The sequence below is a fragment of the Dunckerocampus dactyliophorus genome, chromosome 5, assembly GCF_027744805.1.
Source record: "Dunckerocampus dactyliophorus isolate RoL2022-P2 chromosome 5, RoL_Ddac_1.1, whole genome shotgun sequence".
NCBI lineage: Eukaryota > Metazoa > Chordata > Actinopteri > Syngnathiformes > Syngnathidae > Dunckerocampus > Dunckerocampus dactyliophorus.
Window position 1 is genome coordinate 3,072,514 of NC_072823.1, and position 22,639 is coordinate 3,095,152.

The window sequence follows — 22,639 nt, forward strand, 5'->3', positions numbered from 1 at the left end:
GTATCAAATAAATAGACTGTACGTGTGGCTTTACTGCTCTGCATCGTCGTCCACCCGCAACAGGTTCCCCTGATAGGGTAAGGTTAGTATACAGTATACACACTAGCTAGTGTACACTTCAACACTTCAGCTTGAAGGAAGACCTGACGGGAGGCAAGAAAAACACATTTTTCAAACCTGCTAAGCTAACTTAAGTTATGTTTAAAGGAATTTATTTTTAGCTCTTACTCTGGGGTGAGCACCTCAGATGAATTTTTCAGGGAGTAGGGGAGGCTCACTGTACTACGCCCTCTGCTTTAAAGGAACCAGATAAGCGTCACGTAGACTGTATTCCCCTGAAGTAATCAGTGGCTTTGCATTGAAGTAAATGTGATAGAGCTGATAGAGTGCAGGTGACCTTTGGCGACTGGTACCTCAGTCATCTTGGATCTGGTACAAACTACTGCGATGTCAACAAACTGCCGTAGGTTCAAAAAATCTTTTATCATCACCCCATTGTGCTTCTGTTCCTGGCAAATGTCACAGGTAAATGTGAAAGCAGTGGCTATGTTCGATTATGTCGACAGGTGCTTATGTGGATGTAAGTCAGCCAAGATAGAGGAGCGTCGACTTAAACACGTTCCACTGTTTACAGATAATATTTGCGGGTACTGTAATAACTATTGTTTAGCTTGCTCATCACAACACACACCTAATGCAGTGGTTAAATGACAAGCCAAGCATCATTTACTATGAATGCATTATTTGGTTTGTTTTATTTGGTGTAATGTATGTTTTTTCTTGTACACATTCTGTGACCTCTTGTGGCATCTTTTTAATTGAAATTCCTCGGTGAGCGATGCACACGGACACAATATGGCGACAAATAACCATCTTTGTTTAGGCTGGAGGCAGAGTCAACAAACTTCAGACAGAGCAGGCTCACACTTTGAGCTGACCAACACACGATTATGATGCAACAGTACAATCTGATCACATCAAACCACTCAATCAAGTCTTCGTCAAATGCTGGGTTTAAGATGAGATAAAGATAAATCCTTTGGCTGTTTTTGCTTTTGTAACAGTTTGGTATCAAATTGTTTGACACACTTATTGTGACCAGGTTGCTGTCAGAGCCAGTGAAGTTATTATCTTCTTAGCTGATGGTGTATTCTCTCATATATATAACTTGCAGAACACTGATGGATCTCTTTAAATATGTATAATAAAAGCATACGAGGAGTTCCATTGATCGCATTGATGAGTTCTAGCCGCAATAACGCCACCCTCCTCTCTTTCTTTACAATCATTTGCTCGCCACGAAGGAAGCTAAGAGGCTAAATAGTTGACGGGAGTTGCTCAAAGAGTTGATGCGCCATCACGCCTGACGAATGACTTTAAAAGGGGTGTCCAGTACGTGGCCCAGAGGCCATTTACAGCTTGTGGCTCGCTTTTTATTGGTCCGTGGCACATCGTAGAAATAGAATTTAACAAGAAATCCCAGCATAAATGGCAAAAAATAGAGTAAACGGCATAATGTAATGATAAATGCCGGAAATATTGATAATATTACTACCAATAGCACAAAGACTCGCCTTTTAGTGTGCCTTAACATGTGGTTTGTACAGATAAATACATCCATACATATTATCAGGTCCCCAATAGTGGGTAAATTCGGGCATGCGTGGGCATGATAGAAAATAATATAAAAATAATAATCCTAAAAAATAACCACTGGCCTAAGATACGTGAACAGCGCGCCCCCGAGGCAAACTTCAACAACTGTGCGCGTCCCCGAGCGGCTGCTACTTAGCGCCTGGCGTCTCGCCTCTGCTTCATGACCATTGCGAATGTGTGTCTATCTAGCTAACTGAGGAAAGACGGACTACAGTCAACCCCCGTCGATCCCCTCTTCGTGTAGTCGCTCTTGTGTCTGCTTTGAAATAAAGGATATTTCGTCCGAGGTAAGATGGCCGTGCTATTGATCGTGAAAGGGGGCTTTTTCGAGTGAGTGTGCCCGGGTCAAAACAACAGCCCCTGCTACAGCGGACGTTGGCGTTCCTTCATTAGCAAGATGCTAATGGTAGCTAGTCTTGTCGCTAACTTGTTTGCTAGCTTATTTTGTTAAGTAACACCGCCATTTATGGCGCCCAAGCGAACCTTATTGTTGCTTGTAATACCTTTTGTGTTACTCCCACCGAACGGCGCTTGTAAACATGCATGCGTTAGCTTGGTAGCAGACATGCTAAGCTAACGCTAACGCTCCATCGATTCCTCGAGCTAACATGCTACGGCTACTGCTCCCCGTCACGTTAAGGCCTGAAACACGGTCGCTAGCTTGTTCCCCGCGGAAAGCAAATGTAATTCACAACGAGTTAGACCCGTCAACGTAAGTGTGTTGTCCAGCGTGCCGGGTGAGGTGTTGTTTGAGTTGGTTGTATGACAACAGAGGAAATGATCAACATAGCGACCGTGGTTGCTGTGAGTGACCTGGCTCACGGTGGAGGCTTGAATGTCAGCGTTTAGCGTAGATGTAAGTGAACCCTCTCTGGACTTGAACTCCGTTATCTTTTTAATCTGATCCTGTAATTAGAACTAAAACGCAGACTACATGTGTAATGGTTATGTATAAGAGTGAAATGATATACTCCAGTTGTCATAAAGGATGTATAGATGAGTACACTTGTAGACGTGTTTAAAGCATCAAACGGTGTTATCAGGCTTGGAGGCTTTGTTGATATTGTATAATGTTTTTTTTGGAAGTTTTAAACTGTATTCATGAATACAAGGAATTCTAGAGGCGGAATCTCACCACCACCACACTTAACTCCACTTTCCTCAGCGTGTTAACTGTCGAGCAGGGTATCTTGTTGCCATAACAACGCCGACTGAGACAAGCATCAACAGAGGCGCTTTAACACTGAAAGAAGCGCTTATGAGGACAAACCTAAGTAGAACACGAACTTAAAACACATGACAACAGGTTGTTGGTAGTTGTTGTAATAGCACCGTGCAATGCAATTTCTTTATCATCAGTTGTCTCACTTGTGACACGCGCCCTCATCGGGTGTGGCGTGGTGTCTCTTTCAAGGAAAACTGCACTTTTTTTTTTTTTGCCCATCATCCACAATCCTTATGTAAGACATGAACATACGTCTTTCTCTTTTCTGGCGATGGTTCGACAAGGTTTTATGGTTTTATATCCATGCTGTAACAGGTACATTCATGATAACATGTAATACTTCCAGTATTTTGGTCCTTTTAAACATTACCCAAACTTACTTCCAGGGCACATTGATTTCACATAACAATGTAGGAACGAACGCCTACACCTGGCGTTCTCTTCTCCAAACTCAAAAACCAAAACACAGCAGCAGTGGCACCAGCTCCAATACGTACCTTCCGAAGCTTGCCGGCGTGGTGTGGCAAGGTGTCAGTGCGCCAGTGAAGTGGTTCTTAAGTGTAATAATGTTTTAATTTTATTAATTATTAGTATTAATAATAATAATAACAATGGCGCTGTAGCTTGGTTAATATGGCCGTCACATTATAAGTAAATGGGGCGTCGTTGATGCTTTTTGGATGCTTTTTTTTTCCCCAGACGGCTTTATAGGCGGAATAGGTAATTCCCATTACATGCATTCTTAGCTGCGTCTATTTTGGTTGTTTTTATGAGGAATCCGCTGTATTTCGAAGATCGGATAACATCGGCTTCCGCCACAATATCGGGCCGCTCCGGTTGCCGTATAAAGGTTCGTAAGCTTGAGCCACACTCCAATATTGTAGGTGCAGTTAACACATATGGAGTACACGTTCACAAATGCTTTTTATTTTTTAAAACCTCATGAAAAAAAGTTACACATATCCTGCTGTGTATGTGCTGGAGAGTGTCTTATGATGCCGAATAGACAAAGTGTAACTTAACCATGTTACTTAGTTCCTGCCAACCTGCGTGCAGAAAGTTGATGGTTTGATTTTAGAGTATATTGCTTTTTCTTAACAAGCTCTCGTCAACGCAAGAGTAATTTATTGACGGTCCCTAGTATAAACAGCCAACAATTAGAGTGACACTTCCCCTGCGAGCTCCCCGCACCATTACGGAGCAGTCCGGGCTCTGTGATGGGGAACCACCGCTGTTGCTACGGAGCCAAATATCCAGCGTCTAATGTGAAACTAAGTTCACCATGGTAAACGACCACTGTGAATGGAGTAACACTTAACCCGGGGTCTGGTCAACTTTGTGGACAAAGCTAGCGTCAACGTCAGGTCTTATGAAAAAGTGCACATACGTTAGCTGGATATTTCAGTTGGCCACTGTCTTCGCAATATAAAGTATCATGTGTTTGCTGCTTCAATGTTGGCATAAGATCGCTGTAAGTTATTATTGTATGTACCTGACTGGTTGGAAGAAGTCCAGCGTAGCGCATGAAAGACAGGGCATCCGCTTCTCTTCGTTGGTGTTCACCGGCTTCTTCTTCGTTGGTGTTATGCCGCCATTTTTGCTGGTCGGCGGGCTGGTCAATCACCGAACATAGGCACAATGAACAATTCTGGGAGAATCGCAATGTTAGTCCCGGTTCCCATCGAAGCTCGATTGCCAACCCTAGTTTAGGTAGTTTAAATTAACACATGTTTTATTTCCCCGAGCACTGGATTGTCTGATTCAACACGTTGCAACCATGCCTTTTTTCTCCCTCTTCAATACCAAGCGTGTCCAGGTACAAAGCATTCCGTGCATGATCGTCCTTCTCTTTTGGTTTTGCGGACTACAACAAACTGGAGTGCAAGCTTGGGAAAGTATAGCGTATGTACGGGGCAACCATGAAATCAAGCCATGGTTCACAACTAGGAGGGAAACACAATATGCAGCCCTGTCGAATATGATGACAAATGTTGTACGTTTAAGCCAGCAGCCCTCTGGCAGAAGGTCTACGGTTTTATACTGCTTCTTTAAAACGGATATATCTATGAGATTGTGTGTGCGCGCGTGCGCTAGGTGCTCAGATGTTCTAACGGAGCCTATCGAGTGACCTCATCTGCCCTATTGATGGGGGCCTTGTCACCAATCTTCTCCAGTCATCCATTCAGTCTTTTCTCATTTATTGTGCTGCCCATCTGAACTGGATTGTATCTTAAGTGCTGTTGCAACTCAGTTGTTTCTGCATTCAGAAACATTTTAGGTTTTGATGATGTTGAACTTTTTTTATTTAACAAATAATCATTTGTCAGTTGCTGTATATAGGCAACTTCAATATTTACTGTATATCCGCCCGATATTAGACAAAAAAACATCATCGGATTATATTGGCCTGCATCTAAAATCTCTGATATTGCAGTGTCACAAAAAAAAAGTGAGGATTTTCGCAACAACACGGCTTCCTGAAACATCCACGTTGTTTGAAACATTATCAAAGCATGAGCAGCTCCCAGGGGATGGCTAAAAAGCCATTGGAGGTGATTAATGCCGGGTTTAAAACTTCATTGAGCACCTCAAACCTCACTACATACACCTACTGTAGATAAAACTGATGCTTCAAGTGTAAAATAGGACAGTTTTTCTCATAACTACTGTTGCTGACTATTCTTAGTATCACTTGACCAAGCCTTTTCTTAACATTCCATGCTACTAAACATGTCCGAAACGTATCTAAGATTCATGCTAATATCTGCTTGATATCTGTTTCGACGGATATTCAAGGTAGCAATACAGTTGTCCCACGCTGTATAGCAGTTTGAATATCGCTCCCGAACTATATAGTGTTTTTTCAAAAAATATTTAAATAGTCAACTATTGCAAATATGTACTGGATAGTATTCTGGTTACTAGGCATCAGTAATGTTATGAGACATGACATTACCTTTCACACTGCATGGAGACTGGCTACTGAGCCAGCAGAGCTGAGACGGACATGCCATGGCCGAGATCGAGTGGGGGGGAGAAAAAAACGGTTGTTCTCTCATTCCGTGTGGAAGTGGTAAGTATTTGGCTTTTTTGTCTTTCTTCCCCACTCTGTTCGAAGCACTTACTTAAGTTTAGAATAAGTAAGTTGGAGAGGCTAACTAGTTAGCTCGGTAGCTAGCTATGCTAGAGACGGCCTTCTGTTATATCACTGCAGTGATACCGTAGCCTGCGCGATGTGATATAAACAGAATAAGAGGATTGCGAAAGTGACTATTGGGATGTTATTCCATCTTTACAGGACTCCTAATAATGTTAAAAGCTGCATTTACGAAGTCATAAATAGGTTTTCTATGCCGTAACTATGAAAAGATTCAATTTTTTAATATTGAATCCTACTTTGCGGAAACTTGCGGTCGGGTCTGGAACCAAGTAATCGCGATAAACGAGGGACGACTGTATCAACCATATTGGAAGTGAAAAATTTGTATCGGGACACCTATTTTACCACATTCAGCAGTAACTCAGTGCTGCAGGAATAAACAGAAACGTGTGCAACAAGCATAAACCAACTTTGCTGTTTGTTGCGCAACATTTTTGTAAACAAATTGTAGATGCTCGTGTTATCATTGACTCTTCAAACCAGAAAACAGCATTGATACCGAGGCCGAATCCATACATATCTTTCTATCTATGGGGTGCGATTCTACCTCCTACACGTTTAACGCACAGCAGAAATACAAACACACAACTCAACATTGATCGCAACTGTATGACAACTAGTCAAAGTTTACTTTCCTTTCATCCGCTCACGTTTTAGATGACTGAAAACAGACAAGGAAACTTTTCTTGATCGTCGTCAACCATGATGTCGCCTCTTTGCGCCAATATAAATTTCAGACAAAACCCCGATATCTGATCTATAGGACAACTGTCATCATGCATAAATGAAATTACAGTGGGACCTTGGTTAGTGTACGCCCTAGTTAGTCAATTTTTTTTTGGTCTACATCACATGTACGAAAAAAAGTTTGCCTCGGTTTGCATACATTTCCTGTTTGGTGTACAATATGGTGTGCGTCTTGTCCTGCTGTTAAAACACTGCGTGAGTCCAACTGTGTACGTAGCTTATTTTTGATCACAAAATGTCCCTCTTACAGCCGACTGTTGAACCGTAAGTCATTGTCCCCCAGCTTTGTTGCCTGTCTATGACGTCATCAGCCACTGACTGTAGTTCTTGGCTAACAAACACAGGTACGCCACAAGTCTCTGCTTTTCTTATTGACCACGACTGCAAAATAACCCGAAATGGAGGCAAAGAAAGTTGGAAGTGTCAGCACATTTTATAAAAGGGGAGAAACTATTGAATTTAAGAAATAATTCTCTAGATCTCTGCTCACCGCATGCCTTTGTCAACAATCAAGTGATGTTAACGGTTCATTTATCCCCTATATTCAACATTTATGTGTATTTATATGCATTTCAAATTGTTATCCGCATGTACAACTATAATTGTAAAACTATAAATGTGTTAACATTTTTGGGTGTTACGGATTAACTGGATGTGCATAACTTTTTATGGGAAAAATTGATTCAGTTGAGTCGGCCCTTCTCGAACGAATAAATGAATGTAACATAGGCTTCACTTTGGCATGGCAGGCTGACTCAGACAAAGGTCAGAGGTCAGCTATACTTAATTTCTAATACAGTTTTTCTAGACTGTGCACATAATAGCTCGTAATAGAGCAGTGCGGTGATGTGGCTGCAAAACAGGAGTCACAAGGGACTTCAGTTGAGACATGGCGTCACAATGCCGCCAATATAGTTTGCCACTTCATTTTTGTGCTTGCGGGTTGGTAAAATAAGCTTGTGGGTGTTTTTTATGTTTTGGTTATCCGTTTGGACAATGCTTTTTTTAATGAATATCTTTCCTAAGCTTATGTTTTTACAGTGTACACCCACTCATCACCATTCCAGTTCAACTACGTTTTCATAATTCTGAACCATCCCATTACAACGGCGAATATATGTCTGACCGCAGGGAGGAACATGCTGGTGAAATAATTAACATCTTTGTTGGGGTGGGCAATGTCTACTGTCATGTTGAAGTATTTCGTCCCTGTGTTAACCCATATGCTAATGACTTTTGTGCTACTTGTGGTGACCAAATACCTGTTGTTGTTCTTAACACTTAGCCTACATTCAAGTCCTCCTTTCCTGCTTTTTTATGATGTTGGGCATCGTAAGCTAAAGGCATGCTTACAGTACGTGGCAATGACCTAAAGCTAAGTTTTTGCAGGAAGAGTGTTTGCCACATTATTGCAATGTATTTATGGTGGAGGGGTTGTGCGTTACTACTTAGAAGCTGACGCGTTCGATGTACAGTGCCGTCTAACCTTTAGCTATAGCAACTCAGCACGCCTGAAGTGGTTAGCCTTTTGGCTAACACCACAAACAAAGTAAGTTAATGTTTATGCACACATTGAGCTTCCAGCCACGTTAACATAGACGGAGTAATATAACATAAGTTGCTGCTGTTAAGAGAACCACTTGTTTGTACCAAGAGTTCTTCATACAGTGGTGCCTTGGTTAACGTCATTAATCCATTCCAGAAGGTCCGACTCAAACCAAAACGGAATATAACCAAAGCAAATTTTCCCAAAGAAAACAATGTAAATCCAATTAATCTGTTCCATACACCTAAAAATTGCACAAAACACATGCAAAATGAAAACAAACCTAACATTTAATCACTTTTACATAGTTTTTCAGTTAATATATATATATATGGCCGCACGGTGGTCTAGTGGTTAGCACCTTGGCCAATACAGGAACAGCCTGGAGATCGGGAAGACCTGGGTTCGATTCTCCCCTGGGCATTTCTGTGTGGAGTTTGCATGTTCTCCCCGTGTGCGCGTGGGTTTTCTCCGGGTACTCCGGCTTCCTCCCACATTCCCAAAAACATGCATGTTAGGTTAATTGGCGACTCTAAATTGTCCATAGGTATGAATGTGAGTGTGAATGGTTGTTTGTCTATATTGTCTGCGATTGGCTGGCGACCAGTCCAGGGTGTACCCCGCCTGTCGCCCGAAGTCAGCTGGGATAGGCTCCAGCATGCCCCCGCGACCCTAATGAGGATGAAGCGGTATAGAAAATGGATGGATGGATGGATATATATATATATATGGGGAAAAAAAGTAAATATCAAGATCCTACAACCAATAAACATGTACCTTGCCCTTTAATATAGAAAATGAAGGGGGAAAAAATGCTGCCATCAGTGACGTTGATGTTGTGCGCCAGCGAGGATACGTGTGCTATGTTTGACTCCATGCTGAGAACATGCTACGGTACGTCGAATTCTTATGCTTAAGCGGGCGAACGCAAGGCAAAGCAAAATTTTAGCAAAAAATTTTGGATGTTAACCGAAAAACATGCTAACCGGAGTGGACGTTAACTGAGGTACCACTGTATATTGTACGTAACGTTACTTACCTTAGTCTCAGATCCCTCTTGTTTTCTTATCCTCTGGCATACAGGTGCGTATGAGGTGTGCCAAGTAGTGGGTTATGATGTATACCGCCACGTAACGATAACATAATAATGTGTTTATTTGTGGCGCCCAGCAAAAGGAGGGACCTACATTTACTCATGCAATACGTCATTGGCCAATTTTGCCCAGTACGGTAGTTCAGAAACTGATGTAGCTTGGCTGACTCACAGAAAATGAATGAATGAATGTATTTTATTTTGTTCACCCACTTAAAGTATTTGGCGAAGAGCACCCTTGAAGGCCTGAAGTGTGTGTGTGTGTGTGTGTGTGTGTGTGTTGAGAAGGTATACTGACGGTTAAGACGAGCTGCAAGCAAGAACAAACGTACCTCTCATCCTTATTTCGCTCAGAATTTGCACATAGTCAGTGGCATCGTAAAACGCTTGTTTGCATTAAGAAGCGGTTAAAACACACTCACTCTAAAACACATTCATAGAGTCGCGCATACACACAGCTGCATGAGCATTCTCTGCTAAACTAAGCTAACCCCGCTAGCTTGCATTCATGCTCCATAAGAGAGAAGTTTCTAAGTTTTTTTTTTTTGGCAACTTTTGCCAGTGTTTCAGGTCGCTGTCTGGACATGTCTAGTTCCGGAGGGGGCGGGCTAGTCCTTGTGATAAGATTCCGCCACTATTGAGCGGTCCGCCGGGGAAATACTTCCCCAAACAAATGTTCCTCCTTCTCATGATGACAGCATTTCAATCACATTATGTCAATTTACGGGTTTAACAGTAGATACCGTTTTTATGGGCCGACTCTGTTAATCTGGAAATAGGGTCCTGTAAATGAATTTATGGAAAACACTGAGTAAATGTATGCTTTTGCTGTAGCCATTGTGCCAGTGGTGGGTCATGCTGCAGTATTTTGTGGTTACATAAAAATGGAAACTTATTTTGCAAAAGCTTCTTCTTTTAGACCCAAAAAAGCTTAACACTCTGAACCTAAATTGATTATTATTATTATTAAAGTGATAAAAAGTACAGTTTTCAGTCAAAAGCCATCCCGTGTAAATGCAAAAAAACTGACCAAAAAGAGTGAAGAATTGATATTTAGATTATATTGTTGATATTGGCGTAGGTGCTTGTGCCGACATCCAAGTAAATATAAGAAAGCTAATTTTGTGGCTGTGGAGGATCATGTGAATGTGATCTTACAGCAGATTATTAAACCCATATGCACTCACGGTTCATTCACGTCACCGGTGCGTAGAATTACCAGCTCTGTGGTTTTACTGTAGCTTTGGACTGCAACTATTTTGAATGGGTCAAGTGGGTGTTTGCGGTGGTTACATGCCCCATCTGGCTTTTAAGTATGATACCACCTGGCTCTGCTCCATCACAGTCAGGAAGCCGCTTGATGTTTGTACCTAATGAGGCATCATCTATCATGGGATTTCGCCTTGACACAGTCATACGTGGCTTTAGTATGCAATTAGCGATGTGGTGATGCTGCCTTTTGAAAGCTCCAAGATGCCATACAGGAGACCACCATGTGCTCGGCCCATTCCCAACTGGTTGTATGGCATAAGCACTACGCTGTGAAAAGGAAAATGCAGTGAGAAAATGAGGTATGGTGTCAGCGAGGGCAGCTGGTGGTACAGCCTGCAGTCAGACATGACTGAAATCTGAGCCCTGCATATCCATTTGGGGGGTAGTGGTGGGGGGGGGGGTGGGGGGTGTAAGAGAGAGAGAGAGAAAAATGTCCACTGTGGCAACAAAAGTTTTTAAGCCAAATGTAGAAAACATTTCTACTGACGTTAGTGGGTGTGCGAAGAATTGTGAAAGACAACGGTGCACTTAACAGACTTGGTAGTTTGGGTAGCGTATAGGGAGGGTGGGGAGTGAGCATGCTCTGTTTGTGCTGACATTGTACACCAGCTCAGCTCCTCTCTCACCAACACACCCTGCAGTGACACCTACCGCACTCCAGGAAAGGAAGAGCATGGAAGTCAGGCAGACTTTGGGAATTTCCCTGATCCTACAAACTACAACATCTCTTTCTTATCCGGGGCGCCACAAGACCAGAGCTGTTTTCCAATCTCTCTACAAACCAGCATGTGTTCACTTTTTGGAGTGTGTTTTTCCAAACCAAAGGATAAAGGATATACCCTTTTTAAAGACTGCAGTGATTCAAACTCAATAGTACATTGTTTGATAAATGGATGCTGGGAAAGGGAAAAGTTTGGTGTTTGAAGGCAAGCGTCAGTGATTTGTTGTTTAACCCCAGATGCTTGTTTCAAAGACCTATCAGCCGCTGTTGACTTCATTTGGAGCGCAAGTTGTGACAGAAAGCCATCCGTGATATTGTTTTACTGTTGTGTCTTTTCTTAACCAGTGATATGCTTTGGCCTGATTTGATGGATAAAAGGATGCCATTTGCTGACTTCAGAACATGGAAGTGAGATCAATTGTGTTTGTTTCAACACCATCTCTTCCACTTTTGAGTGGGAGCAGCCAGCTGTCTGTCGCAGCTTCTTGTGGATCCTAATGCATGCTTCCTTAATGGGGAAGCCAGTAGAGTGAAATACGATCCTCCGGCGTTGTGGTGTGTTTAGGGCAACTGTAGCAATTGTCAACATCAGTGAGGGGTTTCCATGGAGAAAGTGAGAAGTGACAGGGTACTCAAATGTTTTACCGCAACTTCTTTCGTCCAGGGGAACTCTAAGTTGAGTTGCATACCACTCCATATTCCCACTTGGACCACCTTGTTCAGACTGTGTCAGTGTGTGGACACAAAGAACAGGAAAAGGCCTAAAGGTAAATTGGCTTATGTGCTACCTCTTGGTCTGACTTACAAGTGATTTGTTCAGAACTTTATGGGAGATATTTTAACATTTACAATGTAATAACTATGCCATTTATGCTGCATTTTAAATTCCACTTAAATGGCATATAGTAGCTCCCAACTGATCATTTCACAAGTGAGGTTTTGCCCACCAATTTAGTCATATTGTTTTCTTTGCGCATTTGTCAGGTATAATAGAAAAGGAATGTACAGTAGTTGGGTCAAGCTATATTGCATCTTGCAATGAACTCGCTATGTCATTAGGGATGGGCATTGGACTCAGTATAATGTACATTGCTCATTGTTGATCAGACATTTTGCTAGGGTTTTTGGTCTGAATGCCATAGTGTGCTCAATTGAGATTTGATTAACAAACTATTTCACACAATCAGTCTATTCTGGAAAGTCAGTTAATTGGTTAGAAAGCCCATCTCTACCCTAAATTAATCCAGATGATCACAATTTGTCTTCATTTCTCTTTCTAGAGGTCCCCACATTTCAAGAGAAGACGAAAGCATTATTTGGAAATCTTATGGACGAAGGTGAGTTGTTTTTTTTTTAATTTTCAATTTTATTATTTTTTTAAATGTAATCTACAGAAATGATTAAAGTGCTTCATGTGTAAACTGCTAAATTAGCTGAAAATCCAAACTTGGGTCGTGTGAAGAGCAGAGCAGGTTAGACTGACCAAACTACTTCACAATTTCTTCTATCCCCTCCCTGCTGCAAATGCCCCCTAAATGTGTTGCCAAGTACCAGTTAGTTGGTCATCAAACCAAAGCCTATTACACTCAAGGTGTAAAAAAAAAAAAAAAAAAAATCTTAATTTAACAAGTACCTCATTTGGAATATACAATGCAAGTGCACCACATGGCCTATGCTGGAATTGAAATAAATGCTTACACATGAATGCACACATACATATACATGAATACACAACACTATTTTATACATATCTATAACCCGCAAGGCATGCTCGGTAGCTTCCTGTTGGGGAAGTGTGAACATGGGCTTCCCAGCATGCCTTGTGGGGTATAAATTGGTATTGTTTTGCATGTACAGTATATTAGTGTGTAAGCATCGGTTTGATTCCTGCATAGTCTGTGTGGTACAGTTACATAATGTGTTCCACATGTGTTACTTGTGTTATTTTTGGTTGCAGTGTGAGTGAGGTAAGCACTTGGGTTGGGTTGATAAGCCTCTGTTTGTTTGTGATGAGTGAATATCAAGCTAATTCACTGCACATAAAGAACACCTCCTCAAGCAAGCTGAAATTAGCATTGTTTAAGCTAAGCCACTGTTTACATCCTCATATAGGGCACTATGATTTATGCGGAATTGGCCAAAAAGCCACGGCTGCTGGAGGCCCATTTACTTAACAGTCAAGACCTTCTCAACACACACACACGCACACATGCAACACACTTTCGGCATTCAAAATAAGAGCGCTGCATTATGTGTTAATTGTGCTAACAAAAAAAAGCTTACACCAACAAAGCATCGGCGACTGCGTCTTTCTTAACCACAAGCACTGATATATCAGTTTTTTACATTTTGTAGCGGAGCGTGTGCAGAGGCTGAAATGTTAGCCAAGCTACATCCGCTTCTGAAATATCAGGCAAAATTGTCCAGTGATGTATTGCACCAATAAATCTGTGTAAGGAGTTTTGCATTTAATTAAGAGGCATTTTATTCACAGACTCCATTGTGGTGAAATTAGAGTAAAAGGTAAAAAACGAAATTGTACAACATTTGGAGGGTCATATCGTGACATGTACACTGCAGTGTAAATCAGGTGCCCTGTTGACTGCTGACCCATGATTGTGAAAGTGTTTTGCTGAACCGATGAGGTTTTGTCTTCAGTCAACCCAAGTCTGTCATCAGTAAATGGTTAAGTGGAAGCCACTTCGCGTAAATGAAGAGCCAAATAAAACGGTTGGTAGATTTATGCACTCTTGATACGTCGGTGTCCTCCTGCTACTCGATCAGGTCATAGCGTTGTTCTTAAAGCGGATTAGCCAAATGAGTCATTGCCTGCAAGGAGCTGCCTTTACTGGGTACATCGGTTGTGCATGCTAGCTGACTGTGACCCTGGCCTTGGCCGAGCTCCATGTCCTGTGCTAATTTAGTCCTATTGCTTTTGCGTCTGCTGCTGCTAGTATGCTTGCCAGCTAAAAAGTGCTATTAATAGCTGCTAAGGCATTATCCTTATAGCAGCAGATGTGCAAGCATAGGGATTGTGTGTGCATGTGTAGAAGCATTAACCTTGCCCACACAGATGCAGCTTGAAACCCAGATGTAAAACCAAATCTGTGCATTTAATGTTTTGCCTCTTACACTGTATTGCACTGGGTTACCCTGAGTCTTACTCATTCAGTAGGAGCCCCATATTGATAGAATCTTTATAGTCTTTAAAGTATGCAAATACTGCTTTTAAGTCGAACTGTAAGTCTTAAAGTGGCGGATGCTTGATTCCTCGACTGTTGGTGTATGCTCTCCATATAGCAATGCTATCACATCTCCTAATTTCCTTTTTGTCTTTACTTTCCACACATTTTCTATCTACATATTTAATCCTCTCCGGTCTGGGTCTCCTTGTATTGTCCGAATGTGGGCAGGGCTATTAAAGGATGAGCTATGTAGAGTCACAGTTGTGTCACCCTTCTTAATCCTCTCTTTGCCTAATTGAACATTGTTCATTCCTTTATGCCTGTACATTAGATGTACTTAGACCATGCATACTTTTGCTGTCACTGATTTGATCTTCTGCTATGATAACAGGACGGTCTAACGGGACACGTCCCAGGGCCGACTCCTGGCAAGGCTCTATGCGGCTGCTTAGGGTCACAACGTCAGAACAGCACTGATCACGTTCAAGTCAATTTAGTTGCACACTGTACATATTTTCAATATCCAGTAGCATTTGGAGCCTTGAAAGGTTCCGTTTCATTAGCAACTTATAAAATGAAACCCTAGCAATATTAATGACCAAAATGCGGCTACAAACAAAATTTTGTTTAGGGCCACACAAAGCCTAGAGGTGACAGTGGTATGTCCATCCATGGTGGCTCCTCCTAAGTTAAATTTCGTCGTCATTATCACTGGAGGACTTGAGCGACTAAGCAATGCGACACACTGAGCAAGAGATAGCTAAGCTAGCTTGAATGTAAAGTAGCAAAACAGATGTACAAGTATAAGTGCTTAGTACACTTGAACAGACAGTAACAGTCTAGCTGGAACAGTGTTACAATCTATGAACAGGAAATTAGCAAGTGGATTAATAAAATGAGAGAATAATACAACGTCCGAAAACTGGAAAGTATGCGATACTTTACCGCATATAGTACAACCTAATCTAATATATCATGGTATGTATGGATTTTAGGCCATATGGCCATATGGCCCATCCCTTAGTGTTTTTTTTTTTTTTACTAAAAGTGCCTGCTTAAGCAGATGTCGACAGGCAATGTACTTCTTTCAGTGTAATTTAATGTCTGTCTGCGTCTGTCAACCTCAGCTTGTTTGTCAATACAGTAACAGTTGTGAGCTTTGATTTCAGTGTGAGACACATGCAGCCTTGGTGTTATAACATGGAGAAGGAATGTCTTTGATTCATGACCCATCTCTGTTGACCAGAAATGAGTCGCCAGACTGCCACCGCGCTGCCCACAGGAACCTCCAAGTGCCCCGCCTCCCAGCGCGTGCCCACCCTGTCGGGGACCACTGCCTCCAACAGTGACCTGGCCAGCCTGTTTGAGTGCCCAGTGTGCTTCGACTATGTCCTACCCCCTATCCTGCAGTGCCAGTCGGGACACCTGGTACGTGATCTCCAGTTTGTTCTTGTTGAATAGTCCACTGTGTGTGTGTGTGTGTGTGTGTGTGTGTGTGTGTGTGTGATATGAATAACACTTGTTAATGCAAGATTTTGCTGCATTAAAATTTTTTTGGATGTTAATATTTCAGCGCTACGCTGGTCTTTCAAAGTTTCGTGTTTCGCTGCAAAAATACAGATTCTGATCATGACAATAAAACAAAAAAAAAAATCCAAATATCATCAGGGAAATCAAAACCTGCCCCATGATGGCATTGGGAGACTCTGAAATACCAGGAGAAACATGTTTTGGAAAAAGAACAAGTAGAACAAGTGTAATAATAAAATACCTTCCAAGAATACTTCCTTTTTGTGCTGTCGAGCAGAAATGATCAAACAAATCTCCCCGTGATTGCCAAGTCCAATGCATTGTTGTTGGCTGGACTCTTGAACATTTGTCAGATTGTGATCCAGAGTGCATCATGGAGGAAAGTACCTTTTTGATGGCTGATGTGAGTCGCACGTGTTCATTATTAGGTGCATAAATATTGATTTCCTGTGTGGTGCTTTCCCACATTCGGAGCAAATTGAATGATGTAGAAAATGACTGGTCTTAAATTGAAAATGTTCTGCATCCTCAAACATAAAGTGTATGTATGCATTTCTCAGGTATGCTCCAACTGTCGGCCCAAACTCACCTGCTGCCCCACGTGCCGAGGGCCGCTGGGCTCCATCAGGAATCTGGCCATGGAGAAGGTGGCAAACTCTGTCCTCTTCCCCTGCAAATACGCCTCATCAGGCTGCGAAGTCACGCTGCCGCACACGGACAAGACGGAGCACGAGGAGCTGTGCGAGTTTCGACCATACTCGTGCCCGTGCCCCGGCGCCTCCTGCAAGTGGCAGGGCTCTCTGGATGCCGTCATGCCTCACTTGATGCATCAGCACAAGTCTATCACCACACTACAGGTCAGCCTTCAACTAACCACTGTCCAAAAAGTCCCAAACTTCTACTTCCAATCCTACTGTAATTTCACTTGCATATCAGCTTTTGCTACCACGCTGCGGGGGAACCATAGTGAATCAGCAAACGGGCCGCAGGCCTGGTTCCTGCAATGTAAAGTCTATAGGTAGCCCTACAGCCACACCTGTGTGCCCCCCTTTCACTGTGATGTTTGGGGTGGGGGTCAAAACCCAGGAACAATTTTCTTGATTTAAAAAAAATCTGAAGAAGTAATAAAAGCGACCCATTTTGGGTGATATTTCATATAAATTAGACTGAGTTTTTTTAGAACTAGAAAAATAATAATAAAATAAATTGTTGTATTTAAACAATGGTTTAAACATTGTGGCGTAATGTAATGGACAGTTACAGTTAAATAGTCCAACCATCTGTTGTAAGTGAAATAGCGGACACACGTGATAGCTCGTTGACGACATCACTTTGAGCTTTAAGTGCTGGTATAACTTTCTGGCAAAAGTGAGGACGTGATGGTATTTCATAGCTAGGTTCAAGAACTTGAATCACACAGTCATGGAAAAAATGATTAGACCACCCTTGTTTCTTCAGTGTATTGATTGTATTTAATGCCTGGTACAACTAAAGGTACATTTGTTTGGACAAATATAATGATGATCACAAATATAGCTCATAAGAGTTGAATTTAAGAGGTGATATCGAGCAACTTGCATGGTTTTCTTGATGATAACCAAAATCATGTAAGTTCTTACATGAATAGCTATAGCATTGTACTGCCAAACAATTTAATGAACTCTTTTTGTTGTCATTGTTATATTTGTCCAACTGAAGGTACCTTTAGTTGTATCAGGCATTAGAATGAACATGGTCTAATCATTTTTTCCATGACTGTACTTAAAGCCAGCACTCTCAACCACTGAATATGGATGTAATGTCGTGGCTATAAAAACTCCAATACAAAGTGTTACTGCTTTGGCCCGGTCAGAGTGGCTTGCTAGAGGTTGTTTATCTGCTGAAGTTAAGGGTGTTTGCACTAAGCTGGTTTTCTTTCTTGTAGATGTAACATTCACTGCCGGATGATGCCGCCTTAAGTGCGCTAACATGTTCGACGTGTTTCCTGCAGCATATCTGATACACAACTATCGGGTATGCTGGGTATACTAACTATACACACACAACTTTGGATTTATCCACTTGCCTTTGTCCATCCGTAATTTAACAGGGAAGCCAGCGTGTTCCCAAACAGGAGGCCGTAGTGAGATGGGAGGGTCTTGCAGTTCAGGCTTCTCGCTTGCATTTACCATGATGCCATTTGTCGTGCCTGCGAGCTAAAAGATCAATACTTTAACGTAAGCACAATGTTTGCAGGTGGTGTTTGATATCCAACTCGTAAATATGCGCAGTCGGTCTGCAATTACTTGTTACGTAATCGTCTTCGTTTGCATAAGTGGCCATGACGCATGAGTACCTCCATTCCATGTCTGCACGAATACACACATTTTTAAAAACGCATATTTTTCTATGCCCCCTGGCCTCTCGTCCACATACAAATGTAGGTTCTCCTTTTAAAAACTGAGGTTTTGGAAAACTCGAGTGGGGATTCTCCAAAACACACACTCCTGAAAGTGTGTGTGTCATCAGAAATGTGTGATACCTCATGTTTTTTAACCTTCTTTAACAGCAGAGTAACTGAAGTTACTAACTTACGGGTGTTGGTTTTTATTTTGTGCAGCGGTACACACGCGTGTGTGCGCCTTATAATGTGCACGACTTATTAAAAAAAAAAAAAGCTATTGTACAGGTATGTAGTTAGGCCTGTCACAATAATTGATAAATCCATCCATTTTCTATGCCGCTTCTCCTCATAAGGGGCGCAGGGGCATGCTGGAGCCTATCCCAGCTGATTTCGGGCGACAGGCGGGGTACACCCTGGACTGGTCGCCAGCCAATGGCAGGGCACATATAGACAAACAACCATTCACTCTCACATTCATACCGATGGACAATTTTGAGTCGCCAATTAACTTAACATGTATGTTTTTGGAATGTGGGAGGAACCCGGAGTACCCGGAGAAAACCCACGCGCGCACGGGGAGAACATGCAACTCCATAAATCAAACAATTAAAAAAAAAAAAACAGGTTGATAATTATGACACCCTCAATAAATTGACACGTACATGAATGCGTGTGTTTCATCTGCTGGTCTCTCTGTGCCACACAGGCTGGATGACAAGAGGGTTCACTCTGCATCTGTCTGTGCGCATTGGCTCTTCCAGTGGAATGAATGGAGAGAGTTAGCCATCATTTCATTCAGCCTCTTTGTGAAGGAGGGGCTACTAGTGAGTGGATGCAGACGGTGTAGCAGTAATCTTCGTGAGGCAGCATAGGCTAACGTGAACGAAGGCACAGGAGTGAAGGTTTCTGAAGCGAATGCCACAGCCGACAGCCCCATTGTGGGAATATTCCGTTTTTTTTAAACAGAATGAACAAGGTGAGGTCATGAACACCGACTACCGATGGAGGTGTGTTGGGCAGTGGAGCCTTTGTCCCGACAGTCAACGGCCACTGAGGCTTTTGGTTGGCGAAGTAAATATAAACAAAGCAAAATGGTGTGCGCTCACAGTGTCGCTCGCTACATTGCTAAAGAAATGCAGCAATTTTATATGGTTATATAGCATATAACAGGGGTCACCAACGTTTTTCCTTGTGAGAGCTACTTGTACAAAATGAAAATGGCCAAGAGCTACTCATTTTTGTAACATTTATTTTTAGAGCTCATTTTAAACCCAAACAAAGCGAATATGCTTGTTTTACCAGAACATGAACAAAATGCTGGTGTCCACAACTCACATGTTGTATTTCACAATGCATTTCTTTCTACTGTTCTTTCATTATTAACTGAAAACCTGAATGAAAAGTAGGCTTGAGGGCACCTCATGTGGTCGTACCTGGTGACCCCTGGCATATAATATACTTGTGTACCATCTAGTGGTCAAAATGTGAATTACACCTCTGATGGCAATAATTAATGAAAAATTGCCTAAAGAAATGTCAATATCGACGATAATTTGTAGCACAGTTATTGACCAGCAGGACAGATGGTGAATGTGCTTTATAAGGTGTGTCAAATGAAGCTTGTAATCTAAATAATGAGTGTTGTTGTTTTTCCAGGGGGAGGACATTGTGTTTTTGGCCACAGACATAAACCTGCCAGGAGCAGTGGACTGGGTCATGATGCAGTCCTGCTTCGGCTTCCACTTCATGCTGGTGCTGGAGAAGCAGGAGAAGTACGACGGCCACCAACAGTTCTTTGCCATTGTGCAGCTCATTGGGACTCGCAAGCAGGCGGAAAACTTTGCGTACCGGCTGGAGCTGAACGGCCACAGGCGCCGCCTGACCTGGGAGGCCACGCCGCGTTCCATCCACGAGGGCATCGCCACCGCCATCATGAACAGCGACTGTCTGGTGTTCGACACGTCCATTGCACAGCTCTTTGCCGAGAACGGCAACCTGGGCATCAACGTGACCATCTCCATGTGCTAAGAACTCACCAGAAAAAGTGGGGGGACATGAAGTTCCATATGGTTTGGGGGCATTTTGAGGGGGTCAGATCTCTCTCTTTCTCTCACTCTCTGTGCTGCACCCCTTGAAGACACTATCCAGTTGGACTGTCTTGTCAGGCAGCCCTGAAGGCCCAGGGGGTGTGTGGGACGTATGGATGGATGGGCATGATGGGCATATAACTGTAGAGATGGCCGTAGCCTTATAAACACAACACAAAGTTGTATGTGAGATTCACACACGCAATCTCACCTTATCGTTGTAAAGACGGACTTACAAAAAGCTCTCCTTGTCTGTCTGTCGGTGTCTTCTCCTTCCTGTTACCGTTTGTCTCCCCCCGTCGGGCATCTCCACACACTACGCGATCGCCGCTCGATTTCAACATGGCCACCTGCTCTGTGCGAGGCGGTTAGCTCGCTATCTAGTCTCATTGGAACGGACCGCCTAGCCACACCTGTAGTGCAGCTGCAGGTGATGGACGAGGCAACCGGACCTGCTCAACTTAGGACTGTGTCCTGCGTGATGGAAGTTATGTAGCTCCCAGGACGACGGGGCGCTTCATCGCTATTACACCACTCTCATGACTCTTGGCTTGCCCCTTCCTTCCTAGATTTGCCAGTGCAAGTGATCACAACGGCTGAATGCTCACAGACACCTGTGTGTGTGTGTGTGTGTGTGTGTGTGTGTGTGTGTGTGTGTGTGAGTGAGAGAGAGTGGGTGGACACGCATAACTAAGAAACAGAATGGGGGGGTAGTAACAGCATTTCTGTTGAGTCAACTTTGTGGGATTAAGTTGGTTTTTCTATGGCGTACGCATGCGTATGAGCGAAAGAACGGTGAACAATCTGCCTGCTTACCTCCTCCATCTCTCTCTCTCTCTCTCTCTCTCTCTCTCTCTCTCTCTCTCACCCTCTCTCTCTCTCTCTCTCACCCTCTCACCTCTGAGCATCCAAACAGGACTCTGCCAAGGATGCTGCTATTGTTATCCAATGGAGATGATCCTTAATGTTTATTTTTTGTAATGACTCTCAAAAACAAACAGGCAGTTGTAAAACTTGTGGTTAAACTTCAGTGTTTGTAGGTTTAAAAAAAAAAAAAAGCAAGTTGTTTTCATCTCCCTCTTCTCGTCCGCCCGGTTGGATTGTTCTCTTCTTTCCTCCCATCTATTTGTAAAAGTTGTCTTTCTTTTTATTTTATTTTATTTTATACATGCGTGAGCAAGGCGGGGCGTCTCTCTCTGTCCCTCTCTGTCTCTTCATTTGGAGTCTCAGTAATCTTGCTGCTCTTCCTCAACTTGACCCTCCTTTGCCCTTTTGTTTTAACATGTTAAATAAATTTATCTTTTTCATACCGGGGCTTTTTTTTCATTGGAAACCTCAGTTGGATCTGAGAGACTTTATTTGTATATTTCGCTTTTCTTGGGAAAATGTAGTTGTCTGCAAGGTTCTGTTTCGTCACATTACACCAACACGTGGTTGAACTTTTTCGTTTTGTTGCACATTTATCATACCAACAGGTGCCAAGCTTGAGTTTTCATACCAACGGATGTCAAGCGTTCGTAAGTCATTTTATTTGTCTTGTTAAACTGTCTATTCAGCCGCAGGAGGCAGCTATTTTATTTTGTAGTGTAGCGTACTTGGTGCTTAATTGGTGTCCCATATTTAAAACTACAGTAAATATTCTCAAGTGAAACGGCCACCAATGTGTGTGGTCTGCAGCAACTATTCATTGAAACCTTGCTTTAGCTGCCCCCTACCGGACAGAATAGTGAACTGATTCCCTAAATGTTTTATTATGATAATATACATTTTATCCACGCTACCTTTTGTAGAATTCTCCAGCTTCAGGTGAAGACCTTGTGGACCGACCAGCCCTAAATCTGACTGTGGGTAAGAATCTTTTGTTAGTTAAATGTAAGAATGTTCAGCATATCTAAAGCAATGGAGTTGAAATGAATCAAAGTGTTAATGCGGAGTACCGCCATTTTTTCTGGAGTTTAAACAAAGTCTACATTTCAATCTAAATTTCGTAAAAAAAAAAAAATTAAAAAAATCCTGTAATAGCTTATGTATTTA

General features: G+C 42.4%; 1 protein-coding gene across 2 annotated transcripts; it reads left to right on the forward strand.

Moving 5' to 3' along the window:
- The first annotated feature begins 1,762 nt into the window (after window positions 1-1,762).
- On the forward strand, window positions 1,763-21,505 carry siah1 (siah E3 ubiquitin protein ligase 1). 2 transcript variants are annotated; one of them, XM_054775302.1, is made up of 5 exons: window positions 1,763-1,943; window positions 12,701-12,757; window positions 15,852-16,033; window positions 16,696-16,992; window positions 20,175-21,505. In XM_054775302.1, the coding sequence occupies exons 2-5, from the start codon at window positions 12,748-12,750 to the stop codon at window positions 20,544-20,546; spliced, it is 861 nt and encodes a 286-aa protein (XP_054631277.1). In that variant the 5' UTR covers window positions 1,763-1,943; window positions 12,701-12,747; the 3' UTR covers window positions 20,547-21,505. The 2 variants fall into 2 exon arrangements, with proteins under 2 accessions (XP_054631277.1, XP_054631276.1); XM_054775301.1 differs by lacking the exon at window positions 1,763-1,943 and adding an exon at window positions 11,163-12,187.
- Window positions 21,506-22,639: the final 1,134 nt, after the last annotated feature.